The sequence below is a fragment of the Melospiza georgiana genome, chromosome 1, assembly GCF_028018845.1.
Source record: "Melospiza georgiana isolate bMelGeo1 chromosome 1, bMelGeo1.pri, whole genome shotgun sequence".
Classification (NCBI taxonomy): domain Eukaryota; kingdom Metazoa; phylum Chordata; class Aves; order Passeriformes; family Passerellidae; genus Melospiza; species Melospiza georgiana.
This window is the reverse complement of record NC_080430.1, coordinates 23,098,409-23,124,530: the sequence shown is the minus strand read 5'-3', so window position 1 is coordinate 23,124,530 and position 26,122 is coordinate 23,098,409. Positions and strand designations below refer to the sequence as shown.

Genomic DNA, 26,122 nt, shown 5'->3' with positions numbered 1-26,122 from the left:
TTGTTCCAAAGCTGTGAAATGAGGGTGTCCCTCCTTCTTGTAGATTATTGTCTTTAGCATAATGCCTTGAGCATCATGACTCCATTTTTACAAAATGTTCCCAGTATGTGGAAAAGGAAAAGGTAGGGAAGTATGGTTGCTGAGACTATGTTTCATTTGTTTTTTTGCACACTGAAGGATAATGGCACTTAATTAAAAAAATGTAAATATAGTCTATCAAGTATCAAATCTTTCTGGACTTCATCATATCATCTGTGAGGTAACTGGGAAAGTAGCATCTACCTAGAGTATAATTACATCATGTTTTGAAGGAAAGAAATACTGTAAATAAAGACCATTTAGCACTAATGCTTTTCTAGATTCCAGGCTGTTATGGAGCAACCCAGGAAGTTGCTGATAAAAGACTATAAAATATGTCCATACGTTATTGTCAAATTTCATATAATTTCAGTACTTCACAGGAGACAGTACAATGTATATAACTAACATGGAGGGTTATCTGTGAATATAGAAGAAAGCTGAAAGAAAATCTTATGCCTTTTTATTTTAGTAAAGAATCCAGCTGTGATTCAACATTCAATATAATTAACATTACTAAAATTAGTAGGAGCCTGGAGCTCCTACAACAGAGAAGCAAGTAACTATAGATTATTAGAGAAACTAAGGATGTTTTCAAACCCGCTCATTCTCTAGGTAAAGCAGAGATCTGGCAAGCAATCTCAGAACAATTACTAATTATCTTTGAACCTGCAGAGGATGGACATGAAAACAAAAATAAGCCTAAAAAAAACCCTGAAACAAATAATTAGATAATGTTTATGCAGCTAAATATTAGCAGAAAAAAATTAATATCCACATGAATTACTGAAAACTAAGACCCAACTTTTGTCCGCAGACAGAAAAAAAAATCTCATGGATGTGGAAGAATTTATCACTTATCTTGAATTCAGTCTAGGTTTTAAGACAAGGGTATAATGAGTATTCATATTCAGTGTACAAACAATGAAAAATTAAGAGGGACTGCCACACTTTGAAAGTAAATATTAAAATGCAAATTAATCTTGCCACTCTGAAAAACTATCTAAAACCACAGAATTTAATTCAGTAAGGACAAATGGAACATTCTACTCTACAGGAATAGCCACCTGTACAACATCCTAAGTTGAATGAGCAAACAATATCATGGCACCAGGAATACAGCTACTGTTACATTTATGTCTGAATGTTTATTTACAAGATGTGTAGAGTAACATAACTCTGTATGGCTGTGAGGCTTCTGTTGGAGTACTGTGTTCAGCTTTGGTACACTACAGACCAAGAAGAATTTGATTCAATTGGAAAGACTACAGAAAAAACAAGAATAACTAGAGATTATGTTAGAAAATGCAATCAATGAGTAATATCTTTCTCAATCTAGAGAAATAAATGTACGAGTACTAAAATATATGAAAGTGATATTGTGTGTAGGAAAATAAATTGCAGAGAATTTCAAGCAAATTTTAGGTTTAGTCCTAAGAAAATTCTTCCTGGTGGTAGGGGCAGCAAAGTAGTGGGAAAGTCTTAAAATCCTAATAAGGAGGGACACTAAAAAAAAACCATAATGACCAAGCATCTATCAATTAGAGAGTACTGATGCTGAATCATGTTTTCTTTGACTTTCGTTTTTTTCTTCATGGTAACTTTATTTATAAGTTCAGTTTAATAACAAATATGACACTAACAAGGCAACTCATTTGTCTTACCTAGCTTCCAAAATAATGAATAAATTTTTGCCCGTATGCTCTCTGAAATTTCCATGACGGAAAAACTGGGACAGCAGGCAGGCACTGGAATGACCTTTTGCTGTCTCTGGAAGCTGGTCATAACAGGTCTCTTGGGGTCTAATACAAAAACACAAAACCAGATTAGAAGAATGAAGTAGTAGTATGATCCCAAACTTAGAGGAAATCCATCTTACTTTGTGGACACCTTGTAAATAATTTGGATTGTTTGGCCAAGAGTTGAACATAATCTGGGTCAGGAAATTTTAATCAGCATGACTAAAAATTTGTGAGAACAGCACTCACTTCTTTTTACAACATAGAACAAAATAAAATGCCTTTTGTAGAAGAAATTAAGCAGTTCAACTGTCTAGCATTAGAAAAGCTGGTCATTGTTCTGTTCAATACTTGGTCCATTCCCAGCTGATCTAGAAAATGCCATATAGTGGCCAGAATAAAATGAAAATAAATGAATAACTAAAATGAAATAAAAAATAAATGAAACTGAAAATATTTTAGGTTTGGTAAGAATTATAGTGTAAAGTTATAAATGCTGTTATTTACTGTCATCAGAATTCAGACTACAAGAGCAAAGAAAGTCATTATTTTACTGGACTGCTCACAGTTCCACATGCATCACAAAACTTACCAACAATCTTTCCATTTTGATCACGTTTGACTCCCAAATCCTGCTCCTCCTGTCTCCATAACTGCACAAGAACGTTTGCTGCTGTTCGGTCTCTCTTCCCTCGCCAGATACTCATGTGCAAAACAGTTTTAGGGTTGTCAGAAAATTCAACCAAGATTCCAAGAATTATATTGCACAGGTTGTTGTCCCTTACCTTCATCAAGGATAAAGTAAATAAAGTTTTAAACTGTTCAAAATACATTGATGTCTTCTTTCTGAGAAATTGTGTACTATGAAATCAAGTAACTGCAAGCTTTTAATCACTAGTATTTGCACAAAATTAGTGTATAAGCTTGTACATCCTTAAAGTTTCTGTTATCCTGCTATGCAAAGTTCCATAAATCAAGGAACATGAGGATAGGATCATATAAGATGCATTCCTGTGTGTACAATCACTAGTAGTTTTTGTGGACATGGCTCCAGGATCATATGCTGTTACCAAGGTTTATTGTTGTAAGAAACAGCACTCTGAAGGCAGAGGCTGAGCAGTACCTCACAGCACACCTTCTCTTTTGTGGCCAGATCTTTTGGCAGCAGCTGAGAGGAGGCAAGGGCTTCAAACTGAGAAAGGGTCAGTTTAGATTAAATATTGGGAAAAAATTCCTTCCTTTGCGGCTGATGAGGGACTGGAACAGCTTGCCCAGGAAAGCTGTGGGTGTCCCAACCCTGAAGGCTGGATAGGACAGGCTGGAGGTGGCTTTGAGCAACCTGCTCTAGTGGAAGGTGGCCCTGCCCATGGCCAGGGGAGCTGGAACTGGGTGATGTTTAAGGTGCCTTCCAACCCAGGCCATTCTATGATTCTGCTATTCTGAGGGTCTGCAGCCTTGCACTGCAAGAACATCAGGGGCTGACAGCACAACCAGTGTGAATGAGGAGTGAACGACCCAAGGAAGGTGCATTTTTATTTCCTAAGAGTTGAGATGTCTGTGCCAGCTCCATGTCCAAGATCCACAGAAGTAGCTATACACACAATGTATATGTACAAGGTAACTTCAAACATAAAAACCGTTAAAGCCATCAAGTGCTCCTATTAACTTCAATATGAAGAACTGAAATGCTTTTCTAAAGAGAGATGTCATCCAAACTGAGAGCAAAGTTTGGGTTTTCTTTTCAAAAATAGTATAATTTTGTTAAAATAAAAACTCCCTCTGTCAAATATGTATTAAAAAAAAAAAAAGAAAAAAAAGATACAGGGAAAACCTATACAATAATTTCTGAGCAGATATCTGGGTATCTCTCAGGCAGTTAAATATACTCGCGTTTTTTTTGTGTTGGTTTTTGTTTGTTTTTTTGGTTTTGTTTGGTTGGGTTTTTTGTATCATACTGGTCTTAGGAGATACTGCAACAAAAATAACAAAATTTGCCATGTTGTTTTCCGACTCTTTCATTCTACAAAACCAGTAATAAAAATACCTACTGCCAACAAATCCAGAAGGAGAAAAACACCCTGCTTCTCAATAAAAGATTCCTCTGCAATGAAACATCCAATGACACAGGACCTTAAACAGAAATAATATCCCTTATGTAGAAAAACTTTTATGATTCTGTACATTCTACAATCATCAGATTTATTTCACTGAATTTCATACCATTTGGTATGCAATATTCAGGGAGCAGAAAAATCATGTTTCATGTGCCTTTCATTTACACCTATAACTAAATATACCTGCTTGACTACTCTTTCTTCTCCAGCAGGTGGCACACCTTCCTTGAAGCATCCTGACAAATTTGGCAGGCTCTCAATCAATTGGAATATGTATTTAAACTGAAACCAACTCAGTAAACGAGTTTAAAATTTAACCAGGTTATGTCCCTAATTTGATTTATTGTAGGGCTGCATGAGTATTTCTGCCAGCAAAAACAAGGGGGTGAGTCAAGCAATACTTTTTTTGGCAACAGTTTGCTTCTCCCAGATTAAAACGATCATTTTGATTTTTAATATATTTATCAACCTCTGCCTTAAAAAAAAAAATTATTTTCCTCCCATGTACTGGCAATCTTTAAAATATTTTTAGCCCAATATAGCCAGTTTACAGACAATTCTTATGTTTACATAGGTTTTTGCTAATATTGGTCTATTCTTGCCTGCTGTTTACCTCTCTAAACTTATTTACAGACTCTAACCATATGCCTCTCTTAGAAAGTCTTGAGTAACTCTGCATGTCAGGAGGTCACTCTGTGTGGGGAGTGAGGTTGTCACACTGAATACATATTTAGAAAATCTTACATGCAGTGTATTTCATTTCTTTTGCATAATTTTTAATTAGTCAAATTTTATGAAGAATTTTTATACACTATAAACAGAAGAAAGGCCTACATATGCAGAGAAAGGTCATAGCATAGCAGAAAAAATGCAAGATTTGACATTTTTCCAAGTTACTGCTGCTAAAATACTTCACTAACCACAAGCAGTCCAGGGCACTGAGGAGGACACAATTGTGGCCTATTCCACTACATAACCTCGTTGGATCCATCTTTAAGTATGAGACGAGAATATCAATTCCTTCACAGCTGAATAGTTCCTGTTGAAATGTTAATCAAAGCAATGTTTCTAAAGCCATATTTACTAAATTTAAACATGTAAGAAAATACAACAGAAAATGGGAAATGTAAATATTTATATTGCAATAAATTTGGTCCACTTGTTAGAGCAGGAGGTACACGTAGGAAAAAAGACTTTCAGTTTTTCCAAAGTTCTAATTAATTTCTTAACACACTTTCATATATCAATTTCAAAATAATGTAAATTAATAATCAAATAGGTTCAACACTTGCTAGTGGATTTCTGACTGCTTTTATATTTTAGTTGGGTCAAGAAACATGACTCGTTAACAATGAACTGCAATTGACACCTGCTTTTCAATTAAAACACAAAAGAGCAGTCTCCCTTTTAAGAAAATATAATATGTTTTGACACTTTCTGCACAGTAAAAGGTAGAAAGATACATACCTTTCTGTCGTTATCATCTTCACAGAGAACAGACAAAATAAATAATATGTCAGCTTGGATTTCCAGTAGAGCAATACTTTCTTTTTCTTTAGATATGTCTGCTGCATACTTTAGGATGTCTGTGAATGGATATATTTTATATATATGAATGCCTCTATACACACGTCAAAATTCTATTACAGCTGCTGCTTTTTACAAAACTCAAATTTATATGAAAGGATTTTTAAAGTAAGTTCAGTTTTATCTCTTGTGTTTCAATAATAGCTTCCACAAGAGGTGCACTCTGATGCTGCAGTTTCATGGCCTTTACTCTTGGTGACAGAGTTAAAGACAGCAGCTTGCACTGACTTCTTCCTTGCTCAGACTCCGTGCTGCCCCTTAGATTGTGCCAGTGTAAGGAATTCAGGGAACTGATAGGAATTAAAGAACTCTTAGAAAAAGACAACAAACTGGCTGCTTCACTCTACTCCACCGCTTCACAAATGTTTGAACAGATAGTGGAAATGTGGGAAAGACATGAAATACCACCTTTGCTGAGAAAGTCACTCTTGGAGCCACTATGTGGAAGAGGGCATTCATACACAAAATTCCCCTAGAGTAAAAGTTACTTGATTCTGATATGTAAGGTATAGTAATAATTTTACTTTCACGAAAAGCTGTAGGTTCCCACAGAGTTTTCACTGGAGTTGAACTGAGGCTATAAAATAATTAATTTCTAGGCTTTTTATTAGAACACAGTCTTTGAATTCCAAAGGATCTTTCCTGTTTTGTTTCCTACAGAGTACTGAAAACTTTCTGATATTGTAAGAAAAGAACTTAAACCAGCTTATTTTGAAACTTAAAACCAAATTTAACAGTAGGTATGTGTTACTGAACAAGAAGTGCTCTAAAATTGCAGGAGCAGAGATTAAGCAGTTTTATTCTGCTTTTTTTCTTCATGCTGTTCATATAAAGGTACCTTGCTATTATTTTTATTCTGTGCTACAGCAGAGTTGTGGAAAGCAACACTCTGATAGACCTAGGTGGAAAAATACTCATGAGCTGGAGTTTCTGGGGACTGCCACAACAAAAACAAGATCTTCCAAATGCAGTAACATAAAGTGAGAAGGGGCAGCTTTTGCTCTGAAATTAAACATCTAGACTTTTAAAACTGTCTGGTTTGCTTATCTCATTCCATGTGTATTGAGATGAAAAAAAAATTAACATCAAATCAGTTACATCTTGGATTAATTGGCTGAGGACTTTTTAGTTTTTCAGCTGTTGAAGGACACACTAAAAACACAGCACACAAAAACACATGAACATTCTCAGTGTCAACAGAAATGTACTATTTAAAGAACAGCAATACAAACTGTGCTTTACCCAGTAGCTGGCTAATTGCTCCCTGGTCACACAAGTTACTGTTCACAGCATCATTATAAAGGGCCACAACAGATCTCAGAACTCGGAGGCTGTAGCGCATTTGCGCGAGTTTGGTGCCACGACCGCCTGTTCCATGGAAACTGTTACCTCGACCAAAGAAAGGATCTGTGGAGCAATCACAACCAATACTGGTTTTGGCACACAATCTATGTTCAGAAGAATGTGCTCAGAAAAAATAAAAACAAAACAAAACAAACCCCAAAAAATCCAAAACACAACAACAAAAACCCCCAAACCCTGATGAAGTTAGAAATTATTCTTGTTTAAAACCATCTAGTAATAAGCCTTTTTGTTTAGCACTACACTTTTTACATGCATAAGAAAGGTAAGATTTTGGTGAACATTTAAAATTATTACACATTTTTTACCCTTACTAGGTTCATGAGCAGTTTCACAAACTGAAAATGTTATGTTTGGTATGACATTTAACATACCAATTTTAGGATGAAACATACCTATCCTTAGAAATCTGGGCAGGAACACTGAGTGCACTTAGTTCTATTTTTGCTTAGCCCACACTCTTATCTGATGCCCAGAAGCCAGCTGTAGTCTGGAACCTGTCTCACCATGTACGACTCTGAGTTAACATGTCCTGTCTCATGGCAGGAATTCCTGCTTGGACTTCTTGCCACAAGGGAAGGGCCTGGCTCACTTAAAACACAGACAACAGAGGTGTTTGTCTGAAGGAATATCAATATAGTGGTACACAGGGAGAGGGGCACCAGCTCATCCTTCAGTAGAAAAAAAAGGTTTGTTGTTTTTTGGAAACATTTGTTTCTTAGGTGACCTATGAAAAAGAACCATTCCGACATCATGAGTTTAACATTTTCCTTTCCTGTTAAGGAAAGTAGGTTCAGCTGAACTGTTTTGAGGTTACCTGTGTGTGAAAGCCATGAGAACCCACTGACCTTGGCTTATACACCATTCTAGAAACACAAGGAGATGAGTATTCGCTTGGCAGGACAAATATTTGTCTACTAACACAGGAGCCACTGAAGCTAAAACAGCAAGTGCATGAAGCTGTAATTCTTCATATTGGGCAGCAGACCAGTCAGGAAATGCAGACCTTTGATTTTGTTTTACATAATAAAGCAAAGCTGGGACCACATGATTTTCACTGAAGAGCTGCAGAGTCCAGACAAAGAAAAAGACAGTTTACAGGTTTCACATGCAAATAAGAAAAATCTAAAGGGTGAGTCAACTTTATCTGTCCTACAATAACAAAATTAATTTTTAATTGAGAAAATATGTCATGAACACTACAAGTACAGGCAAACTCTTTTTATATTCTGTAGCTTTCCCAGAGATTGTGGTTTGCTAAATTTTATTATATTCTTCAGGTGTATTTCAACAATGCTCTGCAGTGACTTGTCAGCAATTTCCCTAGCATGGTCTAAGTTTGTAACTTTCTAAAACAGAAATTGTATGCTACTTTTCAACAGCAGGGCTTGGTCTGAAGCTATGTATTAATTCTTAATTTGGAGAACAGAGAATTTCAGTGTACTGTACTATGGTAGATGGAGAGATAAGTAATATTCTCATGATTCTTTTTTCTTTAAAAAAAATAAAAATTTTTTCTGTTCTGTTACAACTCACCTGTGCAGAAGATGGGTCTTTAGATAAGATTCCTATTATATTAAATAGTAACTTCTTCATCTCAAAATCCTCGTAGGAATAGGTAAGTTTAAAACCTTTTACCAAAGGATTGGGAAGTTTAACTATGATGGAAATGGTAGATAAGTTACAAAAAAAAATCATAATTAAAAGCAAAAATTGTGTAATTATGCACTACAGAATCTCTTACCTTCAGTACATGTTGCAAGTACTATTAAGATCTTTGCAAATCCACTTTCCTAATAGGCATTCAAAAAACACACATTAATTAAATTGCAGTGAAATTAAGACTTATGATTTAATTTTGGCATGACTTTTTTCTTCAGAACACAGAATTTAATGTATCCTATGGCAGAATAAACAGAATTTTATCAAAGAATTGAACAACCATTTGGACATTATACAACAATAACTAACTGCAGTCCTAAGGGTACAATTAGTTAAACCCATGCTTCATTCAGTACAAGTCTGAACTTCTGTGGGGAAGTCCCAAACATTTGTATTCACTACTATAATCTAACACAAAAAATATTCTCAGTGTTTTTAGAGCTGTTTGTTAAAATGCATTTGGTCATGTTTTACATCAGGGTCATCAGTACCTATGAAAACTGCATGTAGGGGGAAGAAGAATTTAACAATACTACATATGAAAAGCTCAGAAATAAAATCTTGTAAATCACAGCTCCCAGAGCGCTAACAGAAGGACAATAATGTCTAATATAACTATGGATAGGACCAAAGCCAGGAGGTGTCTCTGCGGCACATTAGAGGCAAAGGAGAGTTGTTTCTGAGGTAAGCAATTAGCAAACAGGTTTTTTTCCTAACACAAAGATAATGATATCAATATGAACTTTACATAAATTTTACAGTTTGCTTGTGATGAGAAAACTTTTCCTTTTCAAAAGTTCAGACTCCTGTGCAGATTTGTGAACTATATAAAATATAAGACTAACTTTTCTGAAGTTGCTTGGATAGTATATTAAGAAGAAAAGGGAACATTCTGAAGCAAATTGCTATAGTATTATCTCTAAGGCAGTATTAAATAGTAATGTTAATGTTTTTTCCACCTTATATTTATACCTTGTAAAATTTCTAGGCAGGCTGAGAGTAAAAAACCTAAATTAAATTATTTTAATATTTTCTTTGCATAGAAACAATTTTTCTTCCTTTTATTATAAGGAATAAAAAATACATATCTGGTTTACTTACTTTGTAGGAATAAAATGCCCTGTTTCTACAGCCAGATAAACAATTCGAATGTTTTAGATATTCAATATGTTGCTTCAATTGTATAACAGACATTTCATACTAGTTGGTGTTAAATGAAAAGCTTGAATGAAAAGTCTGTAATCTTCATTTAGTAATACAGCCAATTGGTAAACTTCTCTTCAACAGGAAAGTAATATATTCCTGAACAGCCAATTAATCCACAGGGATCTGATTGCTTAATTATTCAGTCTGTATGTCCCAACTTCATTTGAACCTGTAAATCTCAAATGTAAAACAAGAGACTAAAGCAATATTAACCTCTATATAAAGTTAATTTCTCTGCAAGTTTCTCATAAAAATTCTGGAATGTTACAAAAGAATGAGTCATCTACATTTCAGGCAAGTCATGGTAGTGCATTATGTGACGTAGTCTTTAAAAGAATTTATGTGCCTCTTATTAACTGGACCTAATTATTTTCTCAGAATCTTAGAGCTCCTGAGCTGATTTTTGCACATCCCTCTTGTTCCCAGTTATGAGGCACACATTGGATTTCAGTCATCTGAATATAGCTTACATCTTCAAACAAAAAATTGAGATTTAGTGCAAAACTCTTTTTAGGAGAATGGCATATTCAAGAATCCATACAAGAATACAAGAATTAACATTAAATTTTGCACATAGATAATGTTAATGTGATTTTCTAAGAATTAAATAAGGTTGATAGTATTCTGGGCTAATTACCTACAGATTTTAAGTCTCTTTGAGGTAAAGACAACTACAGAAAGAAGTTTTCTTGCTCAGCAAATCCAAGAAAGAAAAAAGCACTGGAGACACAGGAGAAATAAATGTTAGAACTCAAATGGGGGAGAATACCAAGCTAACAAAAGCAAAGAAGAAGCTATCAGTGTCTGGAATACAACTCTAAATACTTACAATCAGAGGTACTGCAGGGCTTTCAGCTAGTAAGGTGGCAATCACCAAGAGGTCATTCCGCAGCTGGTGATCGCAGTGCCGGAAGCCACACACGAGCTCTACAAACGCTTCTTTCAAAGCACTTAAAAGAAAAAGAAATACATTTTACCTTTTTCTTTGATATTCTAATGTTGGACAGCTCCACATATATGAATCCTCATTCAGCATCATACTTTTCAAAGCCTCGGGGTTTAACTACAAGAGAAAAAGCTTAAAACTTTATTATGAACTTTATTATGAAGTGGATTCATTTGGGTACCACCAGACATCCCATTTATTCGTAGATGCAAGATGCATATAGTAAAAATCGCATCTTCCACTGTTTGTGTTTTAACTAAGTAATATAAAGACACAGTATTTACTAAATGTGGAACGGGACATTGCTGAATGATTATTGAGAAGGAATAGCCTAATCTTAAATAGTTAAAACAGTCTAACTCACTAAGGAAGAACCTGTTATTTACTCCAGAAGAGGATCTAGAACTAAAACTTGTACATCATGGCATAGAAATTCCTTGTAATTTTGTAACATCAGCACTTCAATAGTGAAGAAATACTGGCCTGTTATGCCTAAAGTGGGAGCTTCAAAATGATGCACTTAACTCTTCTATTGTACAAAGCACTATGCAGCAGAGCACCTTGTTCTTGCCCTGTAACAGCAACTACTATCTTAATAATGAAGTCTTAATGAGGATCTAATCAGACATCCATTTGCATTTCTATCAGTTAATTTCCAACAAAATGCTACACAACAGAAATGCTCCAGATGTCTCCACAATGACAAAAGTAATTCATTAAATGCTCCCTGTACTTACTGTACACATTCCAAGCTTCTGAGTTGATTAACAACTTCTTCTTTTGAGACTTTTTCTAGCAGGTTCCATAGGATATCTGAGGAACGGAACAGCAGCTGTCCTGAGGGATCAGCACCATTCAGACACAAACAAAGCCTCCTGGCTCCTTGGACGTTCACCATTTGTTCACAACTTTCTCCTGAAATTATGTAAATCACAGTAATTAATTCTCTATAGGTCAGTAATTGTTTCAGGCATGTTCAGAGAACAAATTATTTAAGATCAATGGTAATAAGATTATTGAAAGAACAGTTTGTACTAACCAGAGATGGAAAGATGCTGGAGAGCTTTAAGTACCCACAACTTCTCAGTAAGTTGATTTTCAACTAATGTTAGTGACAAAACAAGAATTTCTGCTAATCCTCCTATTTCAGCCATCCGGATTTTATAGTTTGGACTTGTTGGCTGGTAACCTGTACATACAGTAGCTTTAATTAAAATGCAGTAAATTGCAGTAAAATTAAATGCAGTAAAACCCCAGAATTTTGATTACTTCATAAACTGTTCATACTTTTTAAAGAAAGGACTGAAAATCACGTATCATATTTCAAGCAGTTAAGAAAAACAATCCAATACACAAGAGCTGCTTTTTTATATCTGAATAGTGCCTATAAAACATCCAACTGACTCACCCTCAAGCAGATTTCAATGCTATAGAAACAAATTACTTGCTTAGAATTTAGACAATGAAAGTAAAAGCAGGGCTATAGAAGTGAAAAACTTTCTTCAGTCATCAGTAACCTAGTTCTCTTCAGTAGTCTGTTGACTAGAGAATTATTGCATTCTATCATCATATTACTTAAAATAGGTGAATCCAAACTTTGATTTACAAGCTTGACTTTCTAATGTGTCAACGTTTTTACTTTTGTCCATGCATATGCAAATCTGTATTTCATTACTAAATTATGGGGAAGGTGAAGCATGGAGAAAATAAATTCATATTTATTCTCATATTATGATAACTCACGAAAGCAAAGCTTATTTTAAGCAGCTTAAATACATATATATGTGTATATACACACTATATATATATATATCAAATTTCATAAAGTACAAATTGATAAATACAGATAATTCACATGGTGAAATGAAGTTTAACTAAGCACACACTCTGATAGGCTCAAAGTTGATATTACTTTACAGATAAGAGAACTCTGCAGGGTCAGACTTTGGCAAGATGTACATATATGCTTCGAGATGAAATATTTGACTTAAAAAATCAGACTGAAACACATTCTTCATTTAAAGATAACATATCCTATTTTCTAAATTGGAAGAAGAAAAACAAAATTGCTCAATAACATTCATTTATCCTGATGGAATTATTTACAGATACAGAACTAAATGCACACATAGCCACATGCAGGATTTGAGTCTTGTTTGCAAGGTAAAAACAGATTTGCATGCTTTCCCATTTGTAGAATTTTGAAAGTGTTGTAGTAGCAGCAGCTTCTTTAGGCCTCCTAAAATAGATGAAAACTTGTAAAAGGGCACAGGATTAGTGCCCCACTGCAGAAATACAGCAGGGGAGCACAGTGACACCAAGCATGCTCCTTGACCTGCCCTCCCGAGCCACACTGTGGCAATATTGACTCGAGGTTGGCTGCCTATAGAGACAGTGCGGTCTCAGAGCACGGGATGCTGTGCCCCTCTGGGAGGGATCCATGACTGACTTCACCTGACCACAGTCTCTGGCACCATCCTAAGAGTCAAAGGAATTATATAATGGTGGATTCTGATCATGCCTCCTTCTGCAGAAATAAGTCACACCATTTATTCAAACCCATGCTCAAAGGTGTCCGTACAATATGAACTCAATCAAATTTAAATGGATGCAGATCTATCCCTCACAACACAAGTGAAAGCAAAGCTGCTTCTCTCCAGGCTACATATAAAAACCTGAAAACTACATTTCCCTTCTTATAATTCTGATCCTAACTACTTTTTTTTTTCCCCTCCATTACCCAGATTTCAGAGATCTTGTATCACTTCACATTTTCTGGATGCTATTTAATGATAATTTTGTAAGTGCAATAATTAATTCCTTGTATATTGATGAACTTATTTCAGATTTAGAATATGCACCTCTATAAAAATATGGTAATTATATATTTGCCAATGTTATATATTTAATATATGAGATACAGTAACCATAGTTATAAAGAAAAACTAATCAATAGCTAATTAAAAGAGGCATTTCAAAATAGTTGGGATCATTAAAAAATAAAAATACCCTGCTTTACCTGAAAGTAGTTTTCCTGGTAGGTCCGTATTAAAAAAATTAACAACACTCTTACAGATTTGTATTCTAACCTGAGAGCTTTGTATGCTCATCAAGTAACCTGTCAGAAAGAGAAATAAATGTAATTAACAGACTTTATAACTTCTTAGAAAGTATTCTTAACACAGTGTTCTTCTTTTTACAGCACTTATTATTACCTACAAATTTGTAATTTCATGCAAAGTTTCATTACAAAATATTCAAGAGGCAGTGACTCCCACACTGGAGATGACAAAGGCATCTTAGAGGAGTAGCCTAAGTTTAATCAAAAAGTTACCTTCTCTGCTTTATGGCTACAGACACTTATACAGCACTGCATGGTATTCCAGAAGTTGGGGAATTCTGAGGAAAGCTACTAACACTAAGCTGCTGTCATCACTACCAAGCCATTAGAAACTCATCTAAGCAGATATGATATGAAATAAAAAGAGCATAGAAGCAGGAAGGATACATGTTCCTGGCATCCCAGGTTTCAGTGTTTACAGTGACACCCCCATTTCTCATATCAAAATGAAATGGAACAGGCTAGATACACGTTTACTTCTTCATGTGCACTGATAACATGTTCTCATATAGCTTTTGACATTGGCAAATAGGTAATTCTGCAGGCTAATCTTCAGGTTAGCTGCAGAGCAAAGTAAAAACTGTCTCTAACATGAAAAAACACAGAGGATTGAATGAATAATTTAAAGAAATTACCTACATTTACTAAGGAGTAACAGTAAATTAAAATCATGCTAATAATACAGTTGATTTTATTGTGGCATAATAATAATTTTATTGTGGCGTATCAGGTTACACTCACCCAGTTGTGTAATGGATTGTGAAACTTCAACGGAATAGTTTGCTTCATCAGATGATTTCCTTTTTTGAAATGGTAACCTGCAAAATGAAATTAAAAATATTACAACTATGTAATAGTTAATGAAGTCACCAGAAAAGTTCAGTAGCTCTTCTCTTCTTCCTTGACAAGTTTTCAGATAAGGACACATTTTCTAGGATGAATGCACTCTTTGCAATGCTGATTCTACACTAAAAGCTTCATAATCTGCAATTACATGTTGGTAATTAGTGGCACATGTTCATAGATAATATTTTAATAATTCAAATATGATGCAACAAGACATGATGAATAAACAAATGTAATTTAAATGTGGAAGACTAAATCCTAGAACCTAGGCACTATCAGGCTATTACAGAGCTAGGCTATGCATAGACACGTGCAGAGGTGGAAAAAAGGGATCCTATCTCTGGGCAAGACTTCTTGAAATGGATAAAAGTAAACCAAATAAATGGACTCCAAATAGCACAATAACAAATTTCTTTTTAAAAACAGGATATTAATAAATACTCAATAACATATTAAAAATACTGGGGACATAAACATGTAAGTGCTAAAAACTGTCTAACAGTAAACATTACAATATTATGCTAGGGTCTCTGCAGTACATACTGTGGAAGCAGCTTTCCAGTAAGTTTACCTCTGTAAACACTACCAGAGGAAAAGGAAGGAGAGAACAAACAATGAAATAAATGCTGGGAGAGGCAGGGGAGGAAGAAAAAAGACATTGGAAAAAAAGAAAGTGGGAAGAAGACAGGTAAACAGAAGCAGCTACAAAAGACTGGACTATTTTACTATTTTACTGGAGAAATTAATGTATCTGAAACTGAATTTTAAAAAAGGCTTCTCTGTCATATGAAGTAATAGTGAATTGTGGTTGAATTTCCATAGTACAGAAATTAAAGCAAAACCCAAGGGTGCAATTTTCCAAAACATATTCATTGCAGAAACCACAATTAGTGCTGAACTGGTCTAAAAGAGGAAAAATCTCCCAGATACATTTTATTGACTTTATACACTCATTCTCAGTTTTATCATGCTTCTAGCAAAAACCAAAGACAATTAAACTCCATGATGTACCTCCTCATTCCCCACTGTGTGGCAGCAAAGAAAAACAGTACATCTCAGGGTGCTGAGGGAACTAAAAGATTCAGCTGAGAGGTTCTGTGTTTATTAAACCTAACGGTTGAGAGGAAGCTATGTAAAAATTTATCTGAATATCTGTTTTACTATGCACAGGTGTTTTTTTTCTTCCTTATTCTCCTGAAATGAAATTAAATACAGGAGTAACTGTAGCTACTAGCATACCATAAAAAACTTGACTGAATTATTGAAGAGGAAAAATCTGACAAGTGTGGATAACACCTAAATTCTATTCTACAGATTACTTGAAATACAGTATGACAACAAAGATGCCCAAAAGTTCATGCAATGCATTTTAAAAATAAATATAAATCCTGTTGACATTCATTCTCCCCTGTAATATGGCTTGTCATTTTGTAATGCTTACCTTCAGGTATTAGAATGTCTTTGTGTCACCCTAAGTTTTTAAACTCACTTAAGAGCTTGTCTGAAACAGCAAAACACACCTCAGTACCACTCAGCTGCTGAATCCTTTGAGGCCAGCAGTCCCAGATTGACTTGGGCAACAAGAGACCCTGGGGAACCTCACTTCCAAGCAAGCTGGGGCCCAGTACAACACACCTTTGAATTCTGTAACATCTAACTGCACAGATACTGAACTGTTAAAATAGGAACCTCATCCACGTCACCAGAAACTGCACACAAGTAAAAGACATTTGGTAAAAAGGATGATCCAATGGATACCTTGCAGTTACAGGTACTTTGTAGGTAAATGCTGCATGAATATGACAGTTTCCTTAGAAAATATATAAACCTGTTAATAAGCAGTATTTAAATCTCTAAAAGAGGGGCTCAGGTACTTACCCAAACAGTTTAATAAGTTCACATAAAGGCTCAGTGAAAGCTTCTTGCTCATACATTTTGTCTGCACACAGGTTAAGAACATCAGTAATTTGTGCAATATCCTTAATGGGCTTTTAACGTGAAATTAAGGAAATAAAATCATCTGTACCACTATGAATCAGCAGAAAAAGCTGAAAACTGTGCTCATCAGACTTCAAAGACACAGCCAAGAAAACAGAAGACCAATATTTACAAAGTTAGGTGTTTTAAAAGAAGTATGTGAGTCAAGCTTTTCGAAGCAGCCTTACTTTTGCATAAGTACAACTTTTGCAAATCTGATTTAGGTGTCTTCTTAGCTGAACTCACTGGATGCTCAGCTCTAAATTTCTAAAAATGGAGGATGAAAAGCTTTTACATCATAATGTTAGATTTACCTACCTAAATTCTGAGACAGCCTTGTGATATTTGAATTGCTTTCTCCTCTAGTCCCAAGTGACTAACTGAAATTTGAAAATCTGGACCCAAATACATATGGAGATTACTTAATTTAAGGGTAGAGGCACAAAATCAAGGCTGAATTGAGACTGAGAAGTTACTACCAATCCAATGACTCACAGAAAGTGCCTTGAAGAACACAACTCAGTTGTAATGTGATGCCTTAAATCACTGTACAGTTATCTGAACTGTATGAAATTAATAACATTTTTCCACATACCAACACCCTCCTTAGTACTTCTCATTATTGGAACCTTTCAGTTTGTACTGTAAATATGAAAAAAGGTTTCAGATAAATTAGTCTGACTTCATCTTTCTTTAAAATGTCTCCTTACTGGAAGTCTCTTTTATCTTGCTATTTTATCTGCTGTTTTTTAGGTAGAGGCAATTATTATGCTCTTCTGTTCTGAGTTTAAAGTACACCAGTTACATTTTGGACACTTTCAGCCACTGTAGAGGTGAGAACCTTCTATTGAAATTTGTGACAAATGAATCTAATATCCAAGAATCTTGTCAATCTGCCAACCTTGGCTGTGTGCACACAAGGAGGCCAGTGATGAGAATGTATATCCCTGTTCTCCACGGGGAAGCACAGTACAGCATCAAATGCTTTACTGAAAACTCAGACTATTATCATACAGAAAACACCATGACTTTAGAATTCTAAAGTGGCAAAAAGGATACAAATCCATTTTCAAAATGCTTGACTACCTTCTTCAGAGTTTTCAGCTGCTCTTCTTCCAAATCTTTCTTAAATAAAAGAATGAAAAACCGGTTTTAATTTAGTTTGCCCAAGAACCTTAAATGATTATGTTTATGCCCCTTTAAGTTTAAATGAAAGTGGAAACCAGATTTGAAAGTTTACAAGACACAACAAAATTCTCAAAGTGCTTTGAAGGAGGATTAACTCCATGATGAAGCCCTCATTTCAAGGTATGAAGTCTGTTCTCTTGTAACTGAAGAGGCTTTCAAAAACTCCTGTTCAAACGTGTTGACTCTTTCTCTTAAATTCTTTGTGATTCTTTGTAAAGCAGCTAAGAAAACCAAACCTATGTTACACACAACATAAATGTGTAAGCATGTAGATCTACGTGGCTTAGAGTGCTCTACACCACTAGGAAACAGCCTTCAAATCCAAAGCTGAAAACAACTGAAGTGAGGATATGTCAGGCTGTGTCAGTGATGTGCAGCTTTCATTTCGGCTCTCCTGAGCACCTGCAACTTGAGGCAGGCCAGGAAGTTGTTTCAGGACTCTACAAGCCCAGAATCCTACAGGAATTTTATCATATCTACATATCATATCTACAGAAGCAGTAAACAATAACATATGGCAGTTTTCCTTCATTCAGTAAGTTTATTATATCAGCTCTGTAATAAAAAAGGGGAAGAGGTAAGAAATAACTACTTCTCTGTGGGGCATTAATTTAAAATGTGCTAGGTTAAATCAGGTCCTTGTTTAAGAGCATAAATTATCCATATTTTGGATCAAAATTATTTGATCGCTTAGTGAGTTTAATCTGCCAAATCATCTTGTGGAGACTAAAAATCATCTGTGAAAGCCCATGAGAGATGATGCTACTCCTGTATGCGTAGGTAGTTGTATTTATTCTTCAACATTGACCTTTGTATATTTCACCTTCATTTAAGATCATCTCCCTGGAGAACTGTTAGCAGTTAACTTGGGCAATTACATAAATTCATGGCATACTTTTAATAAGGTTATATGTACATCTATTTCCCAGCTCTAGGTTTCAGTACTCTAAAATTCTAAAATATGCTAGAAATTCTGCATGTCTAGTTTTTGAATGCTCATGCCTTTGTCTTTTTTTTTTTAAGTTCCTGTGTGATCTTCTCTTTCTCTATGTATTTTTAAACAAAAATCAATAATTGACAACATTTTAAAAAATAACAATTATCATCTTTAGAAGCATTCAAATATCAGAAGAAATACTCATCTTTGTGCTCTGTAGCTCCAGCCACTTGTGTTGGATATAATAAACCCATCTGAGTTTATTCAGGGTGGGTGCTAAAGTTACTCAACAAAAAATTTGTCAAAACCCCATTACCACGTGTGTAACAGAGACAGCGAGGAAGTAGGGTTACTTACTGAGCCTGAATCTCCGAATAGTGCGATGACGTGATTCAAATCCACTGACCTCGACTGTGCATCCTGAAAAAGCAACACTTTTAACCTTTTTAAACTTTTTTTTTTTTAATCGATTTTTAAATTTTGTTTTTAAGGCATTTAAAATGTGAAATGGCCGCGTTAAACCAATATGAATTTACTCAGGGATGAGTAAATTCAAACACACATCGGGGTTTGTTCCAGGTCCGAGAAAGACGCAGGGCCGGGCTGAGCAGGGCACAGGGCAGGGCTGAGCAGGGCCTGGCAGGGCACAGGGCAGGGCACAGGGCAGGGCAGAAGGCACAAGGCAGAGGGCAGGGCAGGGCACAGGGCAGGGCAGGGCTGAGCAGGGCCTGGCAGGGCACAGGGCAGGGCACAGGGCAGGGCACGGGGCAGGGCAGGGCACGGGGCAGGGCAGGGCAGAAGGCACAAGGCAGAGGACAGGGCAGGGCAGGGCACGGGGCAGGGCACGGGGCAGGGCAGGGCGCAGGGCACAGGGCAGGGCAGGGTAGGGCGCAGGGCAGGGCACGGGGCAGGGTAGGGCGCAGGGCAGGGCACGGGGCAGGGCACGGGGCAGGGCAGGGCCGGGCAGGGCACAGCAGGGCAGAGCAGGGCCTGGCAGGGCAGGGCGCAGGGCGCAGGGCAGGGCAGAAGGCACAAGGCAGAGGGCAGGGCAGGGCCGGGCAGGGCATGGCCAGGCAGGGCAGGGCACAGGGCAGGGCACAAGGCAGGGCAGGGCAGAAAGCACAAGGCAGATGGCAGGGCAGGGCACAGGGCAGGGCACAGGGCAGGACAGGGCACAGGGCATATGGCAGGACCGGGCCGGACTGGGCAGGGGTCGGGCCAGCACCGGGGCTGGAGGTGCCCCTGCCCGCGGGAGAGCTCACCTGAGCGGGGTCCGCAGCGTTCGAGCGCCTCTCACTGCCGCTGCGAGAGGGGCCGAGCCCCGGGGAGCGGGAGGCCGCCCGTGGGGCGGGGGGCTCGGCCGCGGCCAGCGAGGCCATGGCGGCTCCGCCGCGGCGGCAGCGCGGCCCGGCCGTTGCCATGGGAGCGGTGCCGCGGCCCGGCCCGGCCCGGCCCTCCTGCCGCCTGCCGCTGCTCCGGCTCTCCGCCCCCGGCCAGAAATGGCACTTCGCGGGCTGCTGTCTCTGAGAAAACCATTCCCCAACCCGTCTACGTGCTGGGCGGCTGGAAGGGAAGAGGCCGGTGGGTCCATAACAAGTAATCGTGCAAAAACCCTCTATGAGATGCCACCACGACAAACCCCAGACTGGGGCAGCCTGGCAGCGGGGAAAATGACAAAAGTAGGCTTTTCTGTGCATAGACTGATACAAAAAAGTAATAAAAGCCGGGACAGAATAGTGAAAGGATGCAGGTATCTTCTACTAGCAAAGAGTGAGCAGCTGTTTGAGGTTTAATTGACAGCTGAGATTCAAGGACAACCCAGCGCTCGGTGTGCTCTCAGGTACTCTACTGCTCACTTCAGCTGCCATTCCTGCATCTGGACACACCTGCGGCAAGTTGCACACACATCACATTGGATGTACACATATCCTGAGTTTTCAGTGCCAATCTCGGTGTTCATTGACGAATAATTAACTACAGTGATTCCAAACAAATATTTGAATATGCAAAAAAATTTATTAAATGCTAACATATCTGGAGATTTAAACAGCTAGCTTTTATATGAAAAGAAGTGATTGATAACAATCAAGAAAGACAACTTTATGGCTCCAACTATAACCAACACAGTCCTTATTTTCATTTTTCCCAGCTTGCATGCTACACTCTTCCCATTTCATACTTGCCTTCTGCAAAAATAAGGTGCATCTCATATTTAGTACTCATGCTATAGAGTTCTCTTTTCATCAAAGGGAAAATACACAATATTGTGTATTTGTGCATACACAAAAATATTCATGCACTCTCTGCATTTAGTAGAAATTCATCCTGTATGCAACTCTGAAATGATGGCAAAATTACAGCCTAGCATAGTATAGGACTCTGAATTTAGAAAATGCAATGGCCCCTTTGACATCCATGACATCCTGAGCTGCGATCACAGAACACAGGTCATACAAAGGCAGGGCTGTAGCACATTTATAAAGTGGCCTCACACGATGTGACAGTGCAGTTGCCAGCCTTGGAGCTCGAGTTTGACACTCTTCATCCATCCATGTACACACATCTCTCCATTACTATAACCACCTTACTGGCCCTTCCATGTTCTACTTAAGTATTTGTTTCTGTGAACATTGTGTATTGTATTCGGGCTTATACTGGATGGAACAAGATTTTCTATTAAGCATCTGAGATTAAAAGTGCTGACAATGCTTGTATGTCTCCAGGCATTTAGCTGAAAAACCTGAATTATATATACTTTTTTTTCTCTTGGTGCCAAGATAGGAACTGAAGTTGTATGTATTCAAAGTTTTAAAGCTTATATTAGAAAACCTGCTTACATTTATTTCTATTGTAGCCTAAGTGATTTCAAGTTTGGTTGCTCTGTGTTTTTAATGTATAGAGAATATACCTAAATTGGGCAACTTAGTCTGTAAATTATAAGCTTAAGTCACATGGCACTTGTTGGCTTACTGTTCCAAAGATCATATTGCAAAGCTCCATTTGCTCACTGTGCACCTTCTTCAAAATGAAGCTTTTAAAATTTAGGATTAAAGCTACATTATGCAAGCTTGACTACAGGGATTCTGCTGCCCTTGGCAAATGGAAAACAGCCATTCTCAAAATCATGCAATCAACTGTGATAATATTTACTCAAAAGTTAATAAACCCCAATAGGCTTATATTGTATTTTTATCACATCTACTTTTTCCATTGGTGATGAAAATATTCAAGACACCAAGGCCTTACTTAGGAGAGTATTGAATTTTAAGTCTTACAAATGCTAATAAATATGTTAAAACCGTACACTTGATGTAAAGAGGATTTCTGTTTTGACTGAGGACAAACTATTTTGGTGTGAAGACACGGTTCAGCAAACTCTGTTCTTGAGGTAAAACTTAAATTTCATAAAACCACAGCACTCTGTGTAGAACACAGTTGCACATTAGAAGATCAAGGTTACATATCTAGATCTGCCGTTAATCTCCTGTTGACTTTGCTGAGTGAATTATTTCCTCTAGCACTCAGTATTTGCTGTTTTACAAAATAAGTTGTGAGCTTTTAAGGGACCATTATTCATGTGCTGCAATAGGGGTCTTTAGCTCCTAGTCAAGGGATGACCTTTTCTTGGCTATATCCAACATGTAGATTCTTTCCAAAGCCACCTGCACTCTTTATCAAATATGACACTGAGGTCTTTAAAGTACAGAAATCTTTCTAAGATTCTTTCTAAGTCTGTTGACTCCTCAACTTCCTTTTCATTCTCCTTTCTTTTTTTTTTTGTCTGTCCTGACAGACCTTCTATGTTTGATATTCACAGAATAAAAGGAAAAGACCTTTGAAGTGTCTGGCAGTAGACTCAACCTTAAACCCATCAAGTCAACAGAGCTTCCAACATCTGGATTTACCTGCCTGTACTATTAAAATACAGTGCTGAGGTCATGGAGTATGAATTGAGGGGAACTTTCACACTGATCTTTATAACTGTAAGGAAACAGTAAATCACAGGACTCAGAACTTATACTCTTTTGCAGTACAAGGTAAGCCTGGAGAAGGGTGTAAGTTTGGGGCCCCAGCTGCTGGCATGATATCAACATTCAGTAGAACAAGCACTGAGATATAGAGAAATGGAGACATTAAAAAAAAACAGAAGCAAAGAAAACAAAGACCTCAAGGTCCAAAATGTTACTATTAGGTTAGGCATGGCACAAACCAATATTAAATGTTCTGAATTTTAAAAACACCTATATTCCATCTGGGAGTCTGGGAAGGCTATGTAACCTAATGTGAAAGCAATGCAAATGCTGCCAGCTCCACTCACCCATACATCTTTACTCCTCTGAACTCAGAACAGTTTATGCTGCTGATGGACAGGTAAGCAGCATTATACCTCTCATGTACTGTTTTCCTCTTCTGCTGGCATAAGCCTCTTAGAAAAAAAGTTATGTATTTCCAAAAGAAGGACTGCAAAGTGCTTCACCTGTTTGTTTCATTTGAAGAGTAATTCCCTTTCACACACACAACAGGACACTTGGCAAACATACTGGTGCCTAGCAATCTCATCATAGCCAAACTTTCTGTTGAATGAAAAGTGGACTGAATATATGCTGAGAGTACTATATCTGAAAGCATGGAGAAAACTTAAAGTAGGATAAGGGATATAGCAATCCAGTGTGTCTGTGTGAAAAAGCTGCAATCCAGACATCGAAAAAGAAATAAACTGCCCTTAGAATATTTTTATGAACACACATTCAAATTTTATCTCTCAGAGAAAATGTTGATCAGAACACCCATGTATTAGAAAGAAACACAAGCTAAAATTTATTCTGCATAAGCACAAAATAAAGAAAACAAAATATCTTACACTGATTTTTTATTGATTTTTGTGTAAAACACAGTCTGTGGAAAAATAGATAAGAGCATTACTAATAATTTATAATAGCCCTGTTCAGAGAGACAGCACAAACAGTCTGACAAACACAACTACAAAGAGAATATTACACATGGGAGACATATTATGCTTACTGTAAGACACTGCCAACAAGGCATGAGAAACAATATATAATGACAGAGATCATTGTTTAAGTCAGTTAAATGTGTCACTTATTTTAAAGGCTGTAATCTAATTAATTGAAGCAGTATCACATGGTGATACAATATCAGTACAGCAACATTATTCATTATATTGACAGAAAATACTACAGGATGAACAGCCAAGAATTCAAAACCTTGTGTATTAGGAGATGCATTGTCTGCAAGGAACTATGCATATGCATTCATTACCACTGCATATGTGAAAATATTAACACTGAAAAATTCAATCTATCTAGTTTTTATGCACCTGATATATCTAACTTTCAGAGGAAAGCTCTTTCCTAACTGTATTCATACCTGTGAAATTTATTGCCACTGGGGAACTCATTGCCTTATATTCATTAACCATTTCCTTTAATGCCAGTTGGGCAGCTAATACCATACAGACACAAACATAGAGACACACTCTTTTATAGGCAATTAATGACAAATAAAAATATTCGTGGCACATCATATAATTTACAATGTTGGAACAAAAAATTAAATGTGGCAACAATTCACAGTAACCATTACCACAAGCTAAAGAACTTGCAAAACAATTACAAAATAATTAATCTCTAAATCAAAAACTCTAAATAATTCAAGAACATGTGCACTTAATTAACTTGTACATAGTTGCAACAGCTAAGAGAATTTTAAGATAAAATTAGACACATGGAACCTATGATAGAACTGTTTTAGACAGTGTTAATAAAGAACACCTTAATATCCATGGAAAAAAAATAACCTGTTGCTAAATACATAGAAGTCTCCATTTTATAATACGTGTACAATTCTGTATCACATATTAAGCTCTATTTTTTTAAACTGTACAATAATTAAGAGAAATTAGGCTTATTTGATTACTTATTTTCATTAGACAGTTAAGCAATTTATATAAAGCTACACAAAAATAATTTTATAGCAACTATTCCCCAAAATACGTATTTATTCTCCTTAGTAACTAAGATGTCTAAATGAATTTAGCTGTTTATATTTAGGCAATCTAAACTAAACAATTAGCCTCAGGTATTTTTCCAATGAGAAGCCTATGGTGAGTTTATAGAAATCAATGTGTTTGGTCAGATGAATAAAGATCCCTTGTGGGACTAAACATATGCTGGATATAAAGTTTGCTAAATGCATGAGTGTTATTTACCTTCAGGCTTAACAGTGTCTTGTTAGAGCAAACTGGTCCTTAAAGAACACTACAAAATATTAAATAACAAGTCAACATGCTATTCCAGTTAGAAGTAAATACATGGCCTAACAGGAAACCATGTGTCATTTTTGTAGCACAAATATTTCACAAAATGCCTTCATATAGTTGATCTAAAAATATTGTCTACTTATTAATACTTCAATATTTCAACCTTTCAACTAACATATAAAATTAAAACACATTTTTAATTTTCTACACACAGTTTTAAAATAAGAATGACTCATCATTATTCTCTCCAGACATCTTTGGCAATTTATAATGTAGCAGTTTAATCACTGTTGAAGAAATTTAATGATGAAGTAACTTTTTGCATAGGAAAGAGGGCCAGTACATTTCTGTATATACTGTCAGTGGATGCATTACAGTACAATATCTATGGCCTTTGACAGTAATTTTCAGTTAGTACAATAGCATAGTTCTGCAACATTATCACTATTGTATCAAAATAATTAAATAATTGTAGGGAACGTGAATGTTAACTACATATTCCACAGAAATGTAAAATTACTCTAAAATAATAGCAGCATATTTAATTTTCAAATGTAGTCAGATTGTCAATGCCAACACTTTCTGCCTAAATCTGTTCAGAGGTATGAAGTTCTACTCTCAGTTATACCAGCCCCTTCTAGTGATTTTAATTAGGCTTCCCATGCAGGACTGGGTAGAAAGTAGAGTGGTATTTATCCCATTAAAATTATCCAAGATTTATTATGTTCTAAGATTTTAGAAGTTAATTTTATTTAAAGGAATGAAGTACAATGCTTCAAGTTTGTGTGGTTTCACCCTGCATTAATGAAATAGGAAACAGTCCAGGACATTCAATTCTACAATTGCCATTACAGACAAAGCTAGGTTAGAAGTTGTAATTGTTACTTGTTCTTCATTTTTATGTGAAAATCTCATTTGTAGTAGTTTAGGCTCCTGTCTGTCTCCAGCAGCAACAGGGTTTTCAGTTAAGTCTAGAATGTTTGGTAAAAAAGTGTTGTACTTGTATATCACCACCAGTCTCACTGAAATAGCTGCATATTGGAGGAGGAACAATAAAATAAATACCCTGAAACAAACTT

General features: G+C 36.6%; 1 protein-coding gene across 1 annotated transcript in view; it reads right to left on the bottom strand.

Annotated features, from left to right (window-relative positions):
* CFAP69 (cilia and flagella associated protein 69) overlaps positions 1 to 20,142 on the bottom strand; it is a 29,601-nt gene extending 9,459 nt beyond the window's left edge. Inside the window, exons 1-18 of the mRNA XM_058020688.1 lie at positions 20,026 to 20,142; positions 19,121 to 19,183; positions 17,698 to 17,763; positions 16,540 to 16,649; positions 14,557 to 14,633; positions 13,714 to 13,812; positions 11,734 to 11,883; positions 11,432 to 11,609; positions 10,578 to 10,698; positions 8,625 to 8,673; positions 8,417 to 8,538; positions 7,729 to 7,945; positions 6,761 to 6,925; positions 5,399 to 5,517; positions 4,852 to 4,970; positions 3,866 to 3,947; positions 2,410 to 2,602; positions 1,743 to 1,880 (exon numbers count right to left, since the gene is read on the bottom strand). Coding sequence (XP_057876671.1) covers positions 1,743 to 1,880; positions 2,410 to 2,602; positions 3,866 to 3,947; positions 4,852 to 4,970; positions 5,399 to 5,517; positions 6,761 to 6,925; positions 7,729 to 7,945; positions 8,417 to 8,538; positions 8,625 to 8,673; positions 10,578 to 10,698; positions 11,432 to 11,609; positions 11,734 to 11,883; positions 13,714 to 13,812; positions 14,557 to 14,633; positions 16,540 to 16,649; positions 17,698 to 17,763; positions 19,121 to 19,183; positions 20,026 to 20,142 — 2,185 coding nt within the window. The remainder of the gene's footprint in view (positions 1 to 1,742; positions 1,881 to 2,409; positions 2,603 to 3,865; positions 3,948 to 4,851; positions 4,971 to 5,398; positions 5,518 to 6,760; positions 6,926 to 7,728; positions 7,946 to 8,416; positions 8,539 to 8,624; positions 8,674 to 10,577; positions 10,699 to 11,431; positions 11,610 to 11,733; positions 11,884 to 13,713; positions 13,813 to 14,556; positions 14,634 to 16,539; positions 16,650 to 17,697; positions 17,764 to 19,120; positions 19,184 to 20,025) is intronic.
* Between the last annotated feature and the right edge of the window lie 5,980 nt (positions 20,143 to 26,122).